The sequence below is a fragment of the Aulonocara sp. 'chitande type north' Nkhata Bay genome, linkage group LG1 (genome assembly GCF_057382095.1).
Source record: "Aulonocara sp. 'chitande type north' Nkhata Bay isolate Kocher_YH1m ecotype deep benthic linkage group LG1, A_spYH_male_GT1.1, whole genome shotgun sequence".
Taxonomy (NCBI): domain Eukaryota; kingdom Metazoa; phylum Chordata; class Actinopteri; order Cichliformes; family Cichlidae; genus Aulonocara; species Aulonocara sp. 'chitande type north' Nkhata Bay.
The window spans coordinates 23227663-23242655 of record NC_141344.1 but is presented as its reverse complement, the minus strand read 5'-3'; the positions used below and the strand labels follow the sequence as shown (position 1 = coordinate 23242655).

The window sequence follows — 14993 nt, the reverse complement described above, 5'->3', positions numbered from 1 at the left end:
CCTTTTGTTGCAGCTGGACCTGCGGGTGGAGGACTTGGGATAGACCCTGAAGTAGAAGGCCCTGAGGCAGAGCTAACAGCAGGCATTGAGCTTACAGTTAGAGTGGGAGCAGACTGTCCTGTCTGATAGACTTCTTGCATTTCAGTGTGGAGATGTTTCTTTAATACTTCAACATTGTCTTTGTCACAAAAACCAAGGTGTTTAAACCTAACCTAACATCCAGAAATGTACTTGCAGCTAGACAGTGAATGCTCTGAATACCCCTGAATCTGCGCTGGCATTGCTGTGCCAGCTGTGTGGCAAGGGAGCTGTCCTGATATTCACAGGCTGCTACAGCCCTGTGAATGAGTGACACAAGTGGAATAACTTTGGAGACTGAAACATGTTTTTCAGATGAAACTTCCTGTGTTACTTCTTCAAACGGCCGTAGTGCAACAACTGTTTCCTTGATCAGGGATAATTCTCCCGCATTTAAGCATAGTTGATTCTTCCCTAAAAGGCAGAGGGCTGTGGTCACGGCTTCATTTTGCTCACAGAGCTGCTCCAACATGTAAAAGACAGAGTTCCAGCGGGTATCTACTGACTGAATTAGCTTGTGCTCTGCCACTTTCAACTGTTGCTGAATATCCTTAAGCTTCTCAGTAGCCTTTGTGCTGTGGTGAAAAAAGGACACAATCGCACGGCATTTTTCCAGCACCTGCACCACTTCTGGGACAGCTTTTACACTGTCCTTTACAACTAAATTCAGTGTGTGTGCAAAACATGGAAAATGCCTCCATCCAGCTTTGTGCACTGCAGCAACCATATTTGCACCATTGTCTGTGACAACTGCAACCACCTTCTCAGTTATGCCCCATTCTTCTGTGATTTGCTTAAGTGCTGAGCTGATATTATCTGCTGTATGCTGCCCATGGAAAGAGTGGGTTTCCAGGACAAATTCTCTCATTTGCCAGTTTTCAATGAGATGGCATGTTACAGTCAAATATGCCTCTGTGGACACTGAGGTCCACATATCAGTGGTGAGAACAACACTGGAAGCATTTCGCAAAGATGCTCTTACTTTGCCTTTACATTCATCAAACAAATTTACAAGATGAGTCTCAGTCAGTGATTTTCTTCCTGGGAGTTTATATTTTGAGTCAAGAGCGCTCACAAATCCCTGGAAACCCTGGTCCTCCACTATGGACAGAGGCTGGAGGTCCTTCACAATCATCTCTACAAGGCATCTTGCGAGTGTTGCTGCTCTTGGGGAATCAGCTACAAAGAAAATAAAATACAAAGGGCAAAACAAAAGATGGGGTATACTGCACTGAATGTTTAATCTTTTTAGAGTCATGTATGCAGTCTGTTAAAATAGCCTAAGGGGAAAGGAATTGATAGTTTACATATACTTGCTGTTTTACATAGAATGCTGTGTGAATGAAATTGTCAGTATAATACATAATTAAAGGAATAAATAAGTTTGTCAATACCTGCATTTTAAAATATTCAAATAACTCAGCCAAAAAAATTAAACTGAGTGAAAATAATAATAAAGCTAATAGATAATAATAGTATCTATAAAACGTTTCTCTTATCTATGAAATAATCTTCAACTGAATTTTTATGTTTTAAAGACTACAATGCCTGTTTTACTGCAAGTACTCTGTATATTTTAATGCGACCTAGCCTATGTACCCAGCATTTTCCTCCTCTGTACCTGGATAGTGCCTGCCTGCAGCACTAAAGGACTCCGCGAGAGACATCTGTCTCGCCCTAGCAGCACCTGTCCCTCTCCTCTCCTCGGTTCCCCTCGACATGACCTCATCATATTCTGTGTTATGATTAATTCTGAGGTGTTGCCACAACACCTCACTGTCTTGCCACATACATCACAAACCGCGTCTTGGCTGTTTGTGGAGGTAAAATATGTCCACACATGACTTCGCTTGCGTTTGGCCATTGTTTTGAGTGCGCAAGTGCGCACGCCAAGGGGCTGCGAGACATTTATACAGCCGTATTTCGCACATGACTATGAAAGGCGGAAGAGGAAGTAGTTCCTTCAAATGTAGATAATCCGAATGTTATAGTTTCTTTCCACTGTGTTCCTGTTGATGATAAACTAGATATTTACCCTAAATTACTAAAATATCGATATTTTAATGTGAGAATCGATTCTAGAACATAAATGACTGGTATCGGAGGAATCGATATTTCAGGATCGATCCGCACATCACTAATATAGAAATAGTATGATTAAGAATAAATACTACATTTAGTAGAAATACTATGTTTTAGCACAAATACTATAAAAAGCAGAAATACTGTACTATGATTTGGTAGAAATACTATGTTTTAGCACAAATACTATAATTTAGCAGAAATACTATATTAAGCACAAATCCTATAAAAAGCAGAAATACTGTACTATGATTTGGTAGAAAAACTATAATTAATCAGAAATACTATATTTGGCAGAAATACTATATTTAGCACAAATCTTATAAAATAGCAGAAATAGTATGATTTAGCACAATAGTAATAACTTAAACAGAAAAATTGGAAAAGCAAAATGGACAGCTGAAAAAATGCTGAACATGCTGAGGGTCCCTCAAATATACTTGTTAAATGAAAAAAATCAGCAAAAAATATATATAACAGCCACACAATCACAAATATGTACACATAAGGAAACACACATGCACAGAGACACACACACACACACAAAATTCAATTCAGTCAACCAGCCTAAATATCACAATGAGATCATCCCATTAAAAGGCTCTCTCTCTCTCTCTCTCTCTGTCACACACACACACACACACACACACACACACACACACACACACACACACACACACACACACACCTCTCTCCCTGTGTGTGTGTAAGTTTCCAGCTCAGTCAAGCAGACTGGGACCTGCTGAATTTGAATCCACCAATCAGAGAGGCTGTGTACTTTTTCCCGCCAAAACAGGTGCACGCAGCACAGAGAGACACAGGATTTTTGCAGTCTATTTCTCATAGTGAGGACTCCCCTCAAACAAATGGCCATAATTTCCTAACCGTAGGGGCTAGAACGGTCATTCTTACACGGTTTTGTTCAGAAGAGATGGAAGTGTTGACAATTTATCATTAAAATATGAATTATTAAAGATATTTGACTTGTAATGCACCATAACTGAGTAGAGGCGAAGCAAAAACTGCCTTGACTTGCCCTCAAACAACGCTTTCTAACTCTAAATCTATTTGGAGTATCAATATCATTCTTTCACCGTAAGAGACAGCAGGCTTTGGTGAACAGTCATGGAAATTTTCAGGTCTCTGTGGAAATCCAACAAAAAGTTATGACGAGAGAAAAAAGTGGTTCATTTCCAGAGTTTGAAATCTGAAGAAATCTGAGCGAAGGACGAATTTCCTACCCTCAAACAAGTCTAACTCATTTCAGAACGGTAATAGGTGAGAAAGAAATTCTTGAATTGTGAGCGTCAGGAGTGTCTGAAGATATACTGGGACAAGCCTCATGTCTTAACTTTGTTTCGTTAAAGAGATATGACGATTCGAATATGCCGCTCATTACAGAAATCAAGCGGTGATTTTGAACAAACTCTCCATTGACTTTCTATGGAGAGTTTTCCAACTTTGTGTTGGTCTGAGGAGATTTGCAAAAATTCTATAAGTCCCACAACAATGATAGTGACATTTCCTGAAAGCCAGCACAAATACCTACATTTTGATGTATAATTTTTGGAAGTTGAGTGAAAATTGAGCAAGTAGCAAGAAGTTGTTCAGACATGAAGAGAAGACTGCAAAACCTTCAGTGGCACACTGGAAGCCAAGAGCATAGCAACCATAACAACGCATGTATTTTGTGAAAAATCACAATTTTGCAACTCAAAACTTTAAGAGGGATAAAAGTAAAGCGGTAAAAGATTTGAAAAAGCTGATTTATACCTGAATAGCCCAATAATTTGAGAACATTTTAAAGTTTGAATGGTTGTTCTACGTGAAAATATGAGGAAGTAGTTAAGTTTCAAAAACAAGAAAATTTAGCAGAATTGCAGAAGTTTCCCATTCATTTCAAATTAAAGGAAAAAAGCTTAATATTTTAAAAAGTATAATACTGAAAAATACCAAAAGATATAGCCATCATTAGCAGAAATAACAGAATAGTTTAAAATTTGAACGGTGAAAATAGCACAAAAATTGTGGAAGTATATCCACGGCGAAAAGTGTACGGAAACACCAAGAAGGAACTCAATAGTGTGGATGCTTAAAGCATCCACACAATTATTTTTTCCAACCTGCTCCTGTGTCCTGGCCCAAGATGAGCTACACAGGTTTCATGCTTATTATACAATGAGCTAGCACCACCTGCTTTTACCCAAATATTGCTCACTTTCATGCAGTTTTTTAATGTTTTTAAAAGGACGGGCATTTTTCAACAGAAGTGCATGCATGGAAGTGTTTTTGTGTGTGTTTATTTTAATAATAGATGGTAGTACTGACCTTATGCAGTGTGAGGCCTTGTACAACCACTCCTTTAGAACTGTCCTCCCTGACTGCAAGAGGTCCTGCATTAGCCAACAAATCTCTGATCTGTTCATTGTAAACCTGTGAACACGTGCAAATACAACAAAACACTATGAAACCACACAAAGACAAAAATGTATGGTCAGGTAAAAGCTTGCAGACACAATGATACTGCAAGGTGTAGAAATCATGAATGCGTACCTGCTGCGATACCTTTACATACAAGCAGTGTAGGTTGAGAACACATTTTACAACTTAAAGTCTTCTGTACAAGTCTGACTATCCAGACTTGACACAGTGATGTTGCACAAACAAACAACGTAAGAAACAACATTCCATAAACAACAAGGAGAACAAAGCAAAGTAAAAATAAAGGTAAAAATAAAGAATCCAATACTCACTTCAAGATATGAAAATGCAACTGCAAACTCCTTCTCCTCCTTGGCGTCATCCATGCGTTTGAAGAGCTCTTTCATTGTGCGGTACATGACCCCAGGGTCATTTTGTGAACCTAACATGGTATGTGTCTTGCCTGCTCCGGTAGCACCATAGGCAAACACTGCAAGTGAAAAAGTAATTAAGAGTTACAGAAAACTCTACAAAAACAGTTTCAACATAAAGCTTGCTTAGAAAAGAGCATAACCAAACATGTAATGTGAAAAACTTGGAATGTGAGCAATGGAAGTATCAAGTATATCCAAAAGGAGAACTGAACTTACACTATTTAAAAGTCTCAAGCCAGCCTCCAATGTTTAAAATTTTTCTTCCAAGGAAGAAATTTTGTAATTGTTTTTTTTATATGTTCTTGAGCAAACACAGTTTTTCTCTGGACATTCACTGCTTTTTCGTTTATTTTTGGTCCAGTTCTTCCAGCTGACAATTTTCCAAGGAATGTTTTTTTTGTTGTTGTTGTTGTTGTTAACCCACTTAACACCGATTATATGACTCATTCATAAAAAGAGCACCTAACCCAAGGGATGAAACAGTGTTTTCTCAACACATAAGAGAGAACTTTGCACAGTTATAGATGGCATCTTTAGGCACTTTGTCATTTTGACAACACTGAGCATGTACAACCATCTGTAAAACACATTGGAGGCTGTCTCATGGTTTGGGGCTGCATTTCAGCCAGTGGTGCCGGGGATCTTGTTAAAAGTGATGGAATTATGAACGCAGAAAAGTACCATCAAATTTCAACCTACTATGCAAAACCACCTGGAAAGCATTCCATTGGCAACAGCTTCATTTTTCAGCATGACAATAATCTCAAGCCTACAGTCAATTCAGTAAAAGTATACCTGGATCTAAGAACACACAATGGAACACGATCAGTCATGGATTGGCCTCCCCAGAGTCTGGACCTCAACATTATTAAAGCAGTGTAGGATCCCCTTGACGGGGATTGATCTACCAACATCTAAAGAATGTGTTTTGAGAAGCCTGGAGAACTATTCCTGAAGACCACTTTTACTTGGTATACTGTTTTTTTTTATAAATATTTACAGATGCTTCAATAAATCACTGCAAATATTTCCCATTATATTAGCAAAGCATAAGGGAATGAGAGGTGGTTTAAGACTTATGCACAGTACAGAACTATACAAAGTAATACTTTCTCAAGCTTTAAATTCACATTAGAGAAATAAATACAATTCTTTCTTTTTTTTTTTTTGGCTTAGTCAATTGCACCAAAATATATGGTAAAGAATAACACTCTGCACTCCATTTATCCAGCCCTGGAATAAAATCGTATCTTTGAAGGTCTATCCCCTTCACAGCAGTGAGGGTAATTTGTCGCTGCAGACAGATAAATAACTAGCACACTACAGAACGAGTTAATCAGCTCCACATCTTTTTATAATTGGCAGACATCATGACTAATTCAGACAGACTGTAGCTGCAGCTTGTACTCATTAATTTGTCACCTGTACAGTTGAATCCATTCATCACCCCATCCAGCACTCCTTTAGTGGTGTTCTCAAAAATGTCGACTTGTGTAGCATTCTCGTCGAAGACTAGGTCAAAAACAAACTTCAGGTCTTTGTTAGCCTTCTTATTGATGTTTCTGTTTCGTACTCTTTGTGACCCAAAGCACGACAAGTCCTCTTCTTTGGGGTCAAATATGAGCATGTGGTTATCGACGACCTGGACCACATTTCGACAGTTTTCGCGCTTTTCACTGTCATTGGCCGGCCTCACTCGAACAACAACCTTTACATGGCTGCACACATCACTCGCCATCTTGGTTTCCCTGCAAGGAATGAAGCATTACAAAACAAGACAACAAACAAATAAAATGTTAACTGGATTTCACAATCTTGAAAATATGCTGATAAAATTCAAACATGGTCTGAGGACTTTGAAGGCAGAGTTGAACTTGTTTTATGGTAAGCGAACAGCCTAAAAGTGTTTTCATACAGAATGCCACAGGAATGAGTCCTAAAAACTGGAAACACTTTAGCTTTTTTGAACTTCCAGTTCCATCGTCTCAAAGTGCAGACTAAGGTCAGGTCTCACTGTAATTTATAATATTTCTTCTGTTAACTACCAGACAAGCAATATGCACTCTGTGTAGAGCAAGGTTTCAACATTTGAAATCAGAGCAAGTCAAAGCTGTGCAAAGCTTGTGGTCAGAGGTCTACATACACTCATCATGACTGTTCTTTTTCTAGAGTGAAATGATTGTACAGGACACATCTTTACCTACTTAAAAAAAACAAGAATTGGGTGCACATGTTTGAATTTATTTGGGATTTATTTGAATCCAAACAGGGTCAAACATATACATACAGGTTCAAATATATAAATACACCCCCACACTAATATTTGGTAAAATGTCCCTTAGTAAGTTGCACCTTAGATGATTTTGGTAGCCATCAACAAGCCTCTGGCATAATTTTGGCTCAATATTTGATCAATCTTCTAGGCAGAAATGGCTTTGGGTAGGCAATTCCACAAGCTTACTGTTTAGTGCTTTATCCATTCCAAAAGCAGTTTTTATGTGTGCTTGGGCTCAGTGTCCTGCTGGAACACCCAACTGTGACCATATTTCAACCATCTAACTGTTTATTTGAGATAAAGTTAAAGAATTTGGAGGTTGTCCTTGTTCTTCATTATTCTCTCCACTTTGTGTAATGTACCAGTATCACTATGAGTGAAAAAAGCCCCAGAGCATGTTGCTACCATTACCATGCTTGACGGTTGGTACAGTGTTTTTAGGATTTATTACCATGACATGAAATTACCATGGCATTCATGCACATGATGAGTCTATCTAAACCTCTGACCACAACTGTACATAAGGATACTGAAACTTTCACAAAACTAATAACAATAATCTTTAAATAAAAAAAAAATAATACAACAAAAACCTACACTTGTGTTTTGAACGTTTTGGGTTAGGGACTGATACTCATGGACATTTTTCAGTGACATTAAAATAAAATAAAGATATATATCTATATATACACACACATACATATATATCGTGGTAATCGGAGCACTAGGTGCGGTGACTGCCAAGCTAGGCGAGTGGCTCCAGCAGATCCCGGGAATAACATCGGAGGTCTCTGTCCTGGGAACAGCTAAGATACTGCGCAGGACCCCGAGCTTGAAGGATAAACCGCCCGCAGGGGCGTGCTGGGTGTTATATATATATATATATATATATATACACACCGCACCTATCTATCTATATATATCTATATATCTATATATAGATATATATATATATAGATATATATATATATAGATATATATCTATATATCTATATATCTATATATCTATCTATATATCTATATATATATCTATATATCTATATATATATATGGACCGGGGATTCACTTTAATAACAGCATAATATAATCAAATGCTGTCTAACATGTATTAACACGCAATTTTCAGGTACAGCTAGCTCAGTACTATTAAATGGAATAAACAGTCGAAGTCGAGCACACGTTACAATGTGATGACAATCCTGCCAACGTAAATACAGCAGAACTGGCCAGCCCCTGCCATCTAGCTAGCTGTAGTACAGTCACTAACAGTAAGATGGCATTGATTACTTCGTCTCCGATGCAATCTTCGGTCTTACCTTTTGTTAGTAACGACTATCGTCCATATCCCTACTAAGGCGACACTTTCAGATCAAACGCTCGGTTTAAAAGTAGCTCGAATTAAGTGAATAAACTCGCTAACCTTGTCGCTAGCACAACCGCCGCCAATATTTTCAAAAAAGCTGTCGTCTTCCTCTGTGGCATCTGATAGGTCGAGAGGGGCGCGTCACTAGGCGGGCCGTGGTGACGCACAGTGCACGCTGCGGAAGGTGGAGCTACTCCGTGGTGTGCTACGGTAAGCTACTGCCGCTTTCTGTGCATAAGCACGGTTGTCTGGCTCAACATTTGTGAAACTTGATTAAATGGACCTGACTACACCGTCGGGTCCTTTTCAGTATATTTTATTGACAGTCTCTGTAGGTATGAAGCGCGGTCATCCAACATGGTGGCATAGCAACGGTATCCTCTGCATCGCTTTATTTAGATGTAACATGTCCAGCCTCTGCTGATATCATAGCCTGTATACACGTATTACAGAGCATTAGGGTGGGCTAAACATTCAAAATTTAATAGATAATAGCTTTACAGTCATGGCCACGTCAAACACGTGCATGCCTTTTTGTATCTGCTCCATGTTCAGGCGTTTTTAGCTAGGTAGATAGCTAACCTTTACACAAAATACTGTTTTTGTGTGGGGAGTTGCTACTAAATATCACCATAAATGATGGCACATGTTTGTTTAAGGGAACTGCTAACCTCTAACAACCTACAGATAAGTTAGTACGACCTTCCTACTCCTAGCTTGAAGGATAGCAGCTAACGTTTAGTAAACAGCAAGAAGAGGTAGGTGTGTGTGTGTGTGTGGGGGGGGGGGTTCATGAGAAAAAAGGACCTACTTATTAAACTACACAATAATATCCGCATCAGTCTTTCCCTACAATACAACTCTTATTGTAGTTGTAGGCTATAAAATACAAAATAATCACAGGCATCTGAGGACAGACAGACAATAGTGAGGTGTGTGATAGGAATGACAGATGGGTTCAAGGTAGGGGTGGGATTACATCAGGGATCAACTCTAAGCCCCTTTTTGTTTGCAGTGGTGATGGACAGATTGACAGATGAGGTCAGGCAGTAGTCTCCATGGCCTATGATGTTTGCAGATGACGCTGTGATCTATGGTAAGAGTAGGGAACAGGTGGAAGAGAGCCTGGAGAGGTGGAGGTATGGTCTAGAGAAAAGAGGAATGAAAGTCAGGTGAAGCAAGACAGATTACGTGTGTGAATGAGAGGGAAACAGGTGTAACAGTGAAGCAGCAAAGGACAGAGTTAGTGAAGATAGATGAGTTTCAATACCTGGGTCAGCAAATCAAGGCAATAGAAAGTGCACAAGAGAGGTGAAGAATAGAGTCCCGGCAGGCAAGTGTCAGCAGAGCAAATGGCCTACCACCTACATAAAAAGGGAAAAAACTGTAAATAGAAACTATTGAGATAACTTCATGTCTTATGGCTGAAGCTGAAATGGGGACGTCATTTGCCTGGAGGAGTTTACTCGTGCTAACATGGTGTCATGTAGTTTAGATACCTGCTAATGAAGCTCATTGCAATAATAATAATAATAATAATAATAATAATAATAACAATAATAGGTGTTTTCCTAGGTCCACAAGATAAAAAAGCGCCGTCAATTGACAATAAAAAGAAATATTGCTGTGAGATGGAATACAGGTTTTTCACACACATGAATTCACATGTGTCTGAACCACTGCTGTAAAGTATGTATAGACGTGTATAGAATGCTTCACAATATTACTGCAATCATGAACTGAGAATCATGGCCACATCTTTAAATATATTCAAAATGAAGCGTGTTATTGGAAAGGTTTAGTCAGTCAACAGTTTTTGCATCTGCCTTGAATTTAGAACCGTAATGTTTTCCTCTTCCAAGTAACGTAAGATAGCTTTTAATTCATAGTTTTGTATTGTTCCTGTTCCCACCTGTTTGGTCTCAGTGCAGCTGTTAAACTGGATAAACCCCGGAGTATACTATAAGCTTCTCCAGAGCACAGCTTCATGATGATGGAGTGTCAACTTTAAAATAGTACTACACACCAAGTTCCTCTTGATTAGCTTAACCTTCCATCTTTCTTCTCATCATGTAACTTTGCTAATTTACTTCTCCACAGATCATTATAACGATCATGATTTTCCACATGACTGTCCGCTCTTACCCAATGATGCGAAAAACACATCTGGCTGCGCGGAGAGCATGGAGAAGGCTAAGGCCGAGATTGAACTCCTGTTTCGTTGGTGCATCTTCTGGTCCAGGTCATGAGGACAGATCCGAAGACCCGTCTGCTGTTTCAGCTGAAAAGCCTCCTCACATGCCTGTCATGTTGAAAGAGGTACTTCAATACTTAGACATTCAACCAGCTCAGGTACAATTTTTGGTGTCCTTAATAAAGTTCATGTCTGTTTGTTTAACCATTCTTTTAGAAATATGTCAAATATTCATTCGGACAAAATGAGGGCTTTAGGCGGGCATTCAGGTAGCAGTGGGTTGACTTTTTACTTGTGTTTATTAACATTATTTCCAATTGAACCTTTTTACCTGGTGTATTTCCATATTAAAAAGGCCCTGGAATGTGCTCAGACTGTAGGCAAATCTGACGCAGGACTAAATTGAATCTCCAGACTGACTGCCGACAATATTTGCAAGTGATTAGATCATATTTGTGTTTTCAGGGATTGTTATCCGGTCTGCCTCGGTTGCTGTGGTAATAGCATAGGCATGCAAACTCATACTGAGAGGTGTTTCTCATGTCCCCAAATTTTGATTTTCTTATGTGTGTCAGAGCTTTTGAAAGCAAGTTATTGGCAGGCTGTTGCGTGCATTGTGTCGGCTACTGAGGTTTACAAAAAGGTCTCTTCTCATTGTGATTTGAGGATTGAAATGACCTGTTTCCTGATTAACCATCCTCTTCACAAAGGTGTTTGTTGCTAAGGTAAAATTCTGTTCACACACTACATAACAACTTGTTGTTATAAAGGCATTCATGAGTTGGACAGGGTGGCAGTATCTTGGCTTTCACTTAATGTATGTACTACCAGGACAGATGGGCATGAGTCAAAAGCCTTCTGGCGTGGCAGGCAGGAAAGGAGGGAAAAGTAATGGCCCCCTCCACCCCTCAGATAATGGATGGTCAAGGCAGGTGGGGGCCATGGGTCAACAACTTAGTCAGGAATTGCGCCACTGTAAGTCTGTTGGCAGGACACAGGGTGCTGCATCGCTCCTGCCTGAACTTTAGCACCTCTAAACTCCTCCGCTACCCGCCCATGTGCCAACTGTCCCAAGACAGCTTGCCAATCAGATGCTATTAAAAACAGTTTGATAGATTTTATTTTTTTTTTGTACAGTATGTGCTGTAGACCTCACTTGGTGTGACGTTCTGTGGAAATGATGTGTGATTACCTTCAGAAGTCTTTCTTTAGTGTTCCTTCACTGCAGATGTTTGTTCTTTCATGTGAGAACATAGTGTTACAAATGAACTTGGTCTTTATCTACAGCAATGTTACAACCTTATCGTAGTGCTGACTCATAGTCATTCGTATTCATATATCTACAGGGCTAAATATAACTGCATAACTACAAAAATATAACTATAACTTGTCAGGGAATCAAATGTGAATTCTGACATGGCTCTGACAGAGCTGCCATTTAAGTGCTTAAATTTGTAGTGGGCGTGTGGTGTTGTCAGTAACAGATCAGTTGCTTTGAGGAGGAAAACCTGCCCTTAATTGCAGACAAATGTCCAAACGATTAAAGATTAAATGGGCTTTATAAAAATAATCACTAATATGTAATTGCTCTTGTTGGCTGAAGAAGAGTTTGTATGAATGGAGGACTTACACGATGATGGGTGTCAGAGCAAATACTGCAGTTAAACTGAAGTGTGTAAATGGAGGCTTTCAGTGCCCTGCTGCCTCCCACACAGGACGTCTGGCTGTAAATCTGTATGCAGGTATCTAATTTGCAGTGGTAGCCTGCGCTCTATTTTCTCAGTTTTACAAATGGCCATCATGCTTGTTGGGTCTTGATTGATAGTTTGTCATATTTCTTGTCTGAAATTGTATCCTTGCTTAATGAAGAACACTCTATCTCACCATGAATTGCCTTCAAAGCCCCATATGATGGCTTTTCTTCCTTGGTTTAATGCAGGTCTGTGTGAAACAGCTTGCTGGGACAGGACTAAACCTAAGGTGATATTTTCTTTTCTCTGCCTTTTTAACTATTTTGTTATAGGGATATTTAAATTGGTGTGTCAGGCCTCCACTTTGATATAGACTGAAATATCTCAGTAGATAGATTATTTGTGTACACTAAGGATAAATTAAAATGGCCTTTAACAAATGTTAATTCTGTTATTTGATTTTTTTTTTTTTCACCAGAGAAATCTGAAATATGGTATGTGATGTATCTGAGGGATGTGATGGCCAGGGAAAACAAGATTGTTAAGCTGTGGCTATGTAGCCAACGGTTAACGTAAGTTAACATTTTAACTGTTAGGTTAAAGATTTCAGTTGTATTTTTTTTATGTATTTATTTAAAGTTAGGTAGGGCACTCTAGATGGCCTGACAGCAAGCTATAGCGATAGCCTTAGCCTTAGCTATTAGCTCGTATTAGCTTTGGTCAGTTATTTGGTCAATGTTTTAAAGGCCCTACCTAGTTGAATAGATAGAGACCATGACTTTAACTACATATATGGAGCTACCAGTCAGATTTAATAACAGCTGGTTAAAAGGTTTAATGACTTTATCCAAAGTTGACTTTAAAAAGTTTTTATATTCGCACAAGTTCCTTGACTTTATTTATCACTTCCAGTGGCGCCAATCAACATCATTGGCTCAACCCAGCAAAACATTTGAACAATGCCATGCCATGTTAATTTGCATTATGAATGCAGCAAGCTAAGAAAAACCTTTGCACTGAACCATGCACCGTGTGTGCATGGTTCAGTGCAACAAAAAAATGGGACTGTATGTTTCCCGATTTGGCTGTTAACTGGCTCTTTGGGGTGCAGGGCTGGGATATATGTGTTCAATATTCTTTGAGTGTTTTTGTTTCTCCCATATAATGTTTCTGACGTAATTAGACACGATGGTCAGCTGATATGAAGTACTTTATTTATCCCATATTTGAGTTGATTTGAATTGGAGCCTGCTCATTCCCTTGTTGTATACAGAATTTGTATTTGTGTTTTCTAGTTTAGCCTGTTGTCATGGACGCCCAGGTACTTGTACTCCTCCACCACATCAACATCCTGTCAAATTCACCCACTAGTGCTCTGTACTCCTCCTGCCCTTCACTAATACATCCAACCACTGCAGAATCATCAGAGTGTTTCTGTAGGTGACATGACCTGGAGTTGTACTGAAAGTCTGAGGTGTAGGAGATAGAGCTGGGCGATAGAACGATAACGATATGTATCGCGATATAACTTTTACTCGATAGAGAAATTAAGCTATCGCGATAGACCTCGCCGCTCTTGTCCTCTTAAAAAAAAAAAAAAAAAAAAAAAGGTCAGCCGATCCAAATTCAGTAGCGCAGAGCTGAACCAATCACAGCCGCAGCATCACGTCGCGTGACTTGTTACGTACAGCACAAGTGCCAAGCCGCACGTGTGTTTGTTTGGGAAGCAGCCAGCAGGTAATGGAGCCAGCGCATAATGGAGGAAATGAGTGTGCCGACTAGAAAAATCGACCGAGCGTGACCGAAGAGAAAACAGACGATGGTTCCAATGCCGGAGAGATTGTCGAACGGAAGAGCCAAAGAAGTTCCGTAGTGTGAAGGTATTTCGGCTATTTCAAGTCTGACAAAAAACAGAGTAGCGTGCACTGTAAATTGTGCCGAAAGCAAGTCTGGAAATACAATAAACTGGTGCATGCGTCACACTGTGCGCCGCGTTATTGTTTCGGTGAAATGAATTTCTACAATACTGTTACTGTTAATTCTACTCTCTGCAGTGTTTAAATGCTTACATATACACACAGTTACTGTCCCTCCACACATACGACTCGGTTCTGCTTCTATGCCGCAGCTTTGTTTACTTTTTCCCACCGAGGCTTCTAGACTTCTGATTGGCCAACATTTCTGCACGGTTAGGAATCTAGCGCCACCTGCTGCTTTGGCATGTTCATAGCAGCGTTTTCCTTCATTTCTGCCTTTATGTGTGGACGGGATTCTTTTTTAAAACGAAAACGGAAAATCTCAGTTTTCAAAAATACCCGTGTACGTGTGGACGTAGCCTCAGTCTCTGACTGGAAGCGCTAATTCGTCATTCGGCTTTTGTCAGACTAAAGTAACTGTTAAAACTGTTTGAAAAGCTAAGCTATACAACAAGGAGAGATTGAGAATTTCCTTTTAG

At 39.4% G+C, this 14993-nt stretch overlaps 2 protein-coding genes across 9 annotated transcripts in view; one reads left to right on the top strand and one right to left on the bottom strand.

Annotated features, from left to right (window-relative positions):
- Positions 1-8835, bottom strand: part of kif18a (kinesin family member 18A) — a 49966-nt gene extending 41131 nt beyond the window's left edge. For 3 of the 4 annotated variants that reach the window (XM_086288857.1, XM_086288866.1, XM_086288875.1), the window contains exons 1-4: positions 8711-8835; positions 6438-6763; positions 4914-5071; positions 4489-4593 (exon numbers count right to left, since the gene is read on the bottom strand). In XM_086288857.1, the coding sequence (XP_086144983.1) occupies positions 4489-4593; positions 4914-5071; positions 6438-6763; positions 8711-8772 (651 nt within the window). In that variant the 5' untranslated portion in view covers positions 8773-8835. Of the gene's footprint in view, positions 1-4488; positions 4594-4913; positions 5072-6437; positions 6764-8606 lie in introns of all 4 variants that reach the window. The other variant, XM_086288884.1, reaches the window with a different exon arrangement.
- Positions 8540-14993, top strand: part of mettl15 (methyltransferase 15, mitochondrial 12S rRNA N4-cytidine) — a 63538-nt gene continuing 57084 nt past the window's right edge. The window contains exons 1-3 of one of the 5 annotated variants that reach the window (XM_086288904.1): positions 8540-8558; positions 8780-8863; positions 10754-11005. In XM_086288904.1, the coding sequence (XP_086145030.1) occupies positions 10769-11005 (237 nt within the window). In that variant the 5' untranslated portion in view covers positions 8540-8558; positions 8780-8863; positions 10754-10768. The other 4 variants (XM_086288912.1, XM_086288896.1, XM_086288910.1 and 1 more) reach the window with 4 other exon arrangements.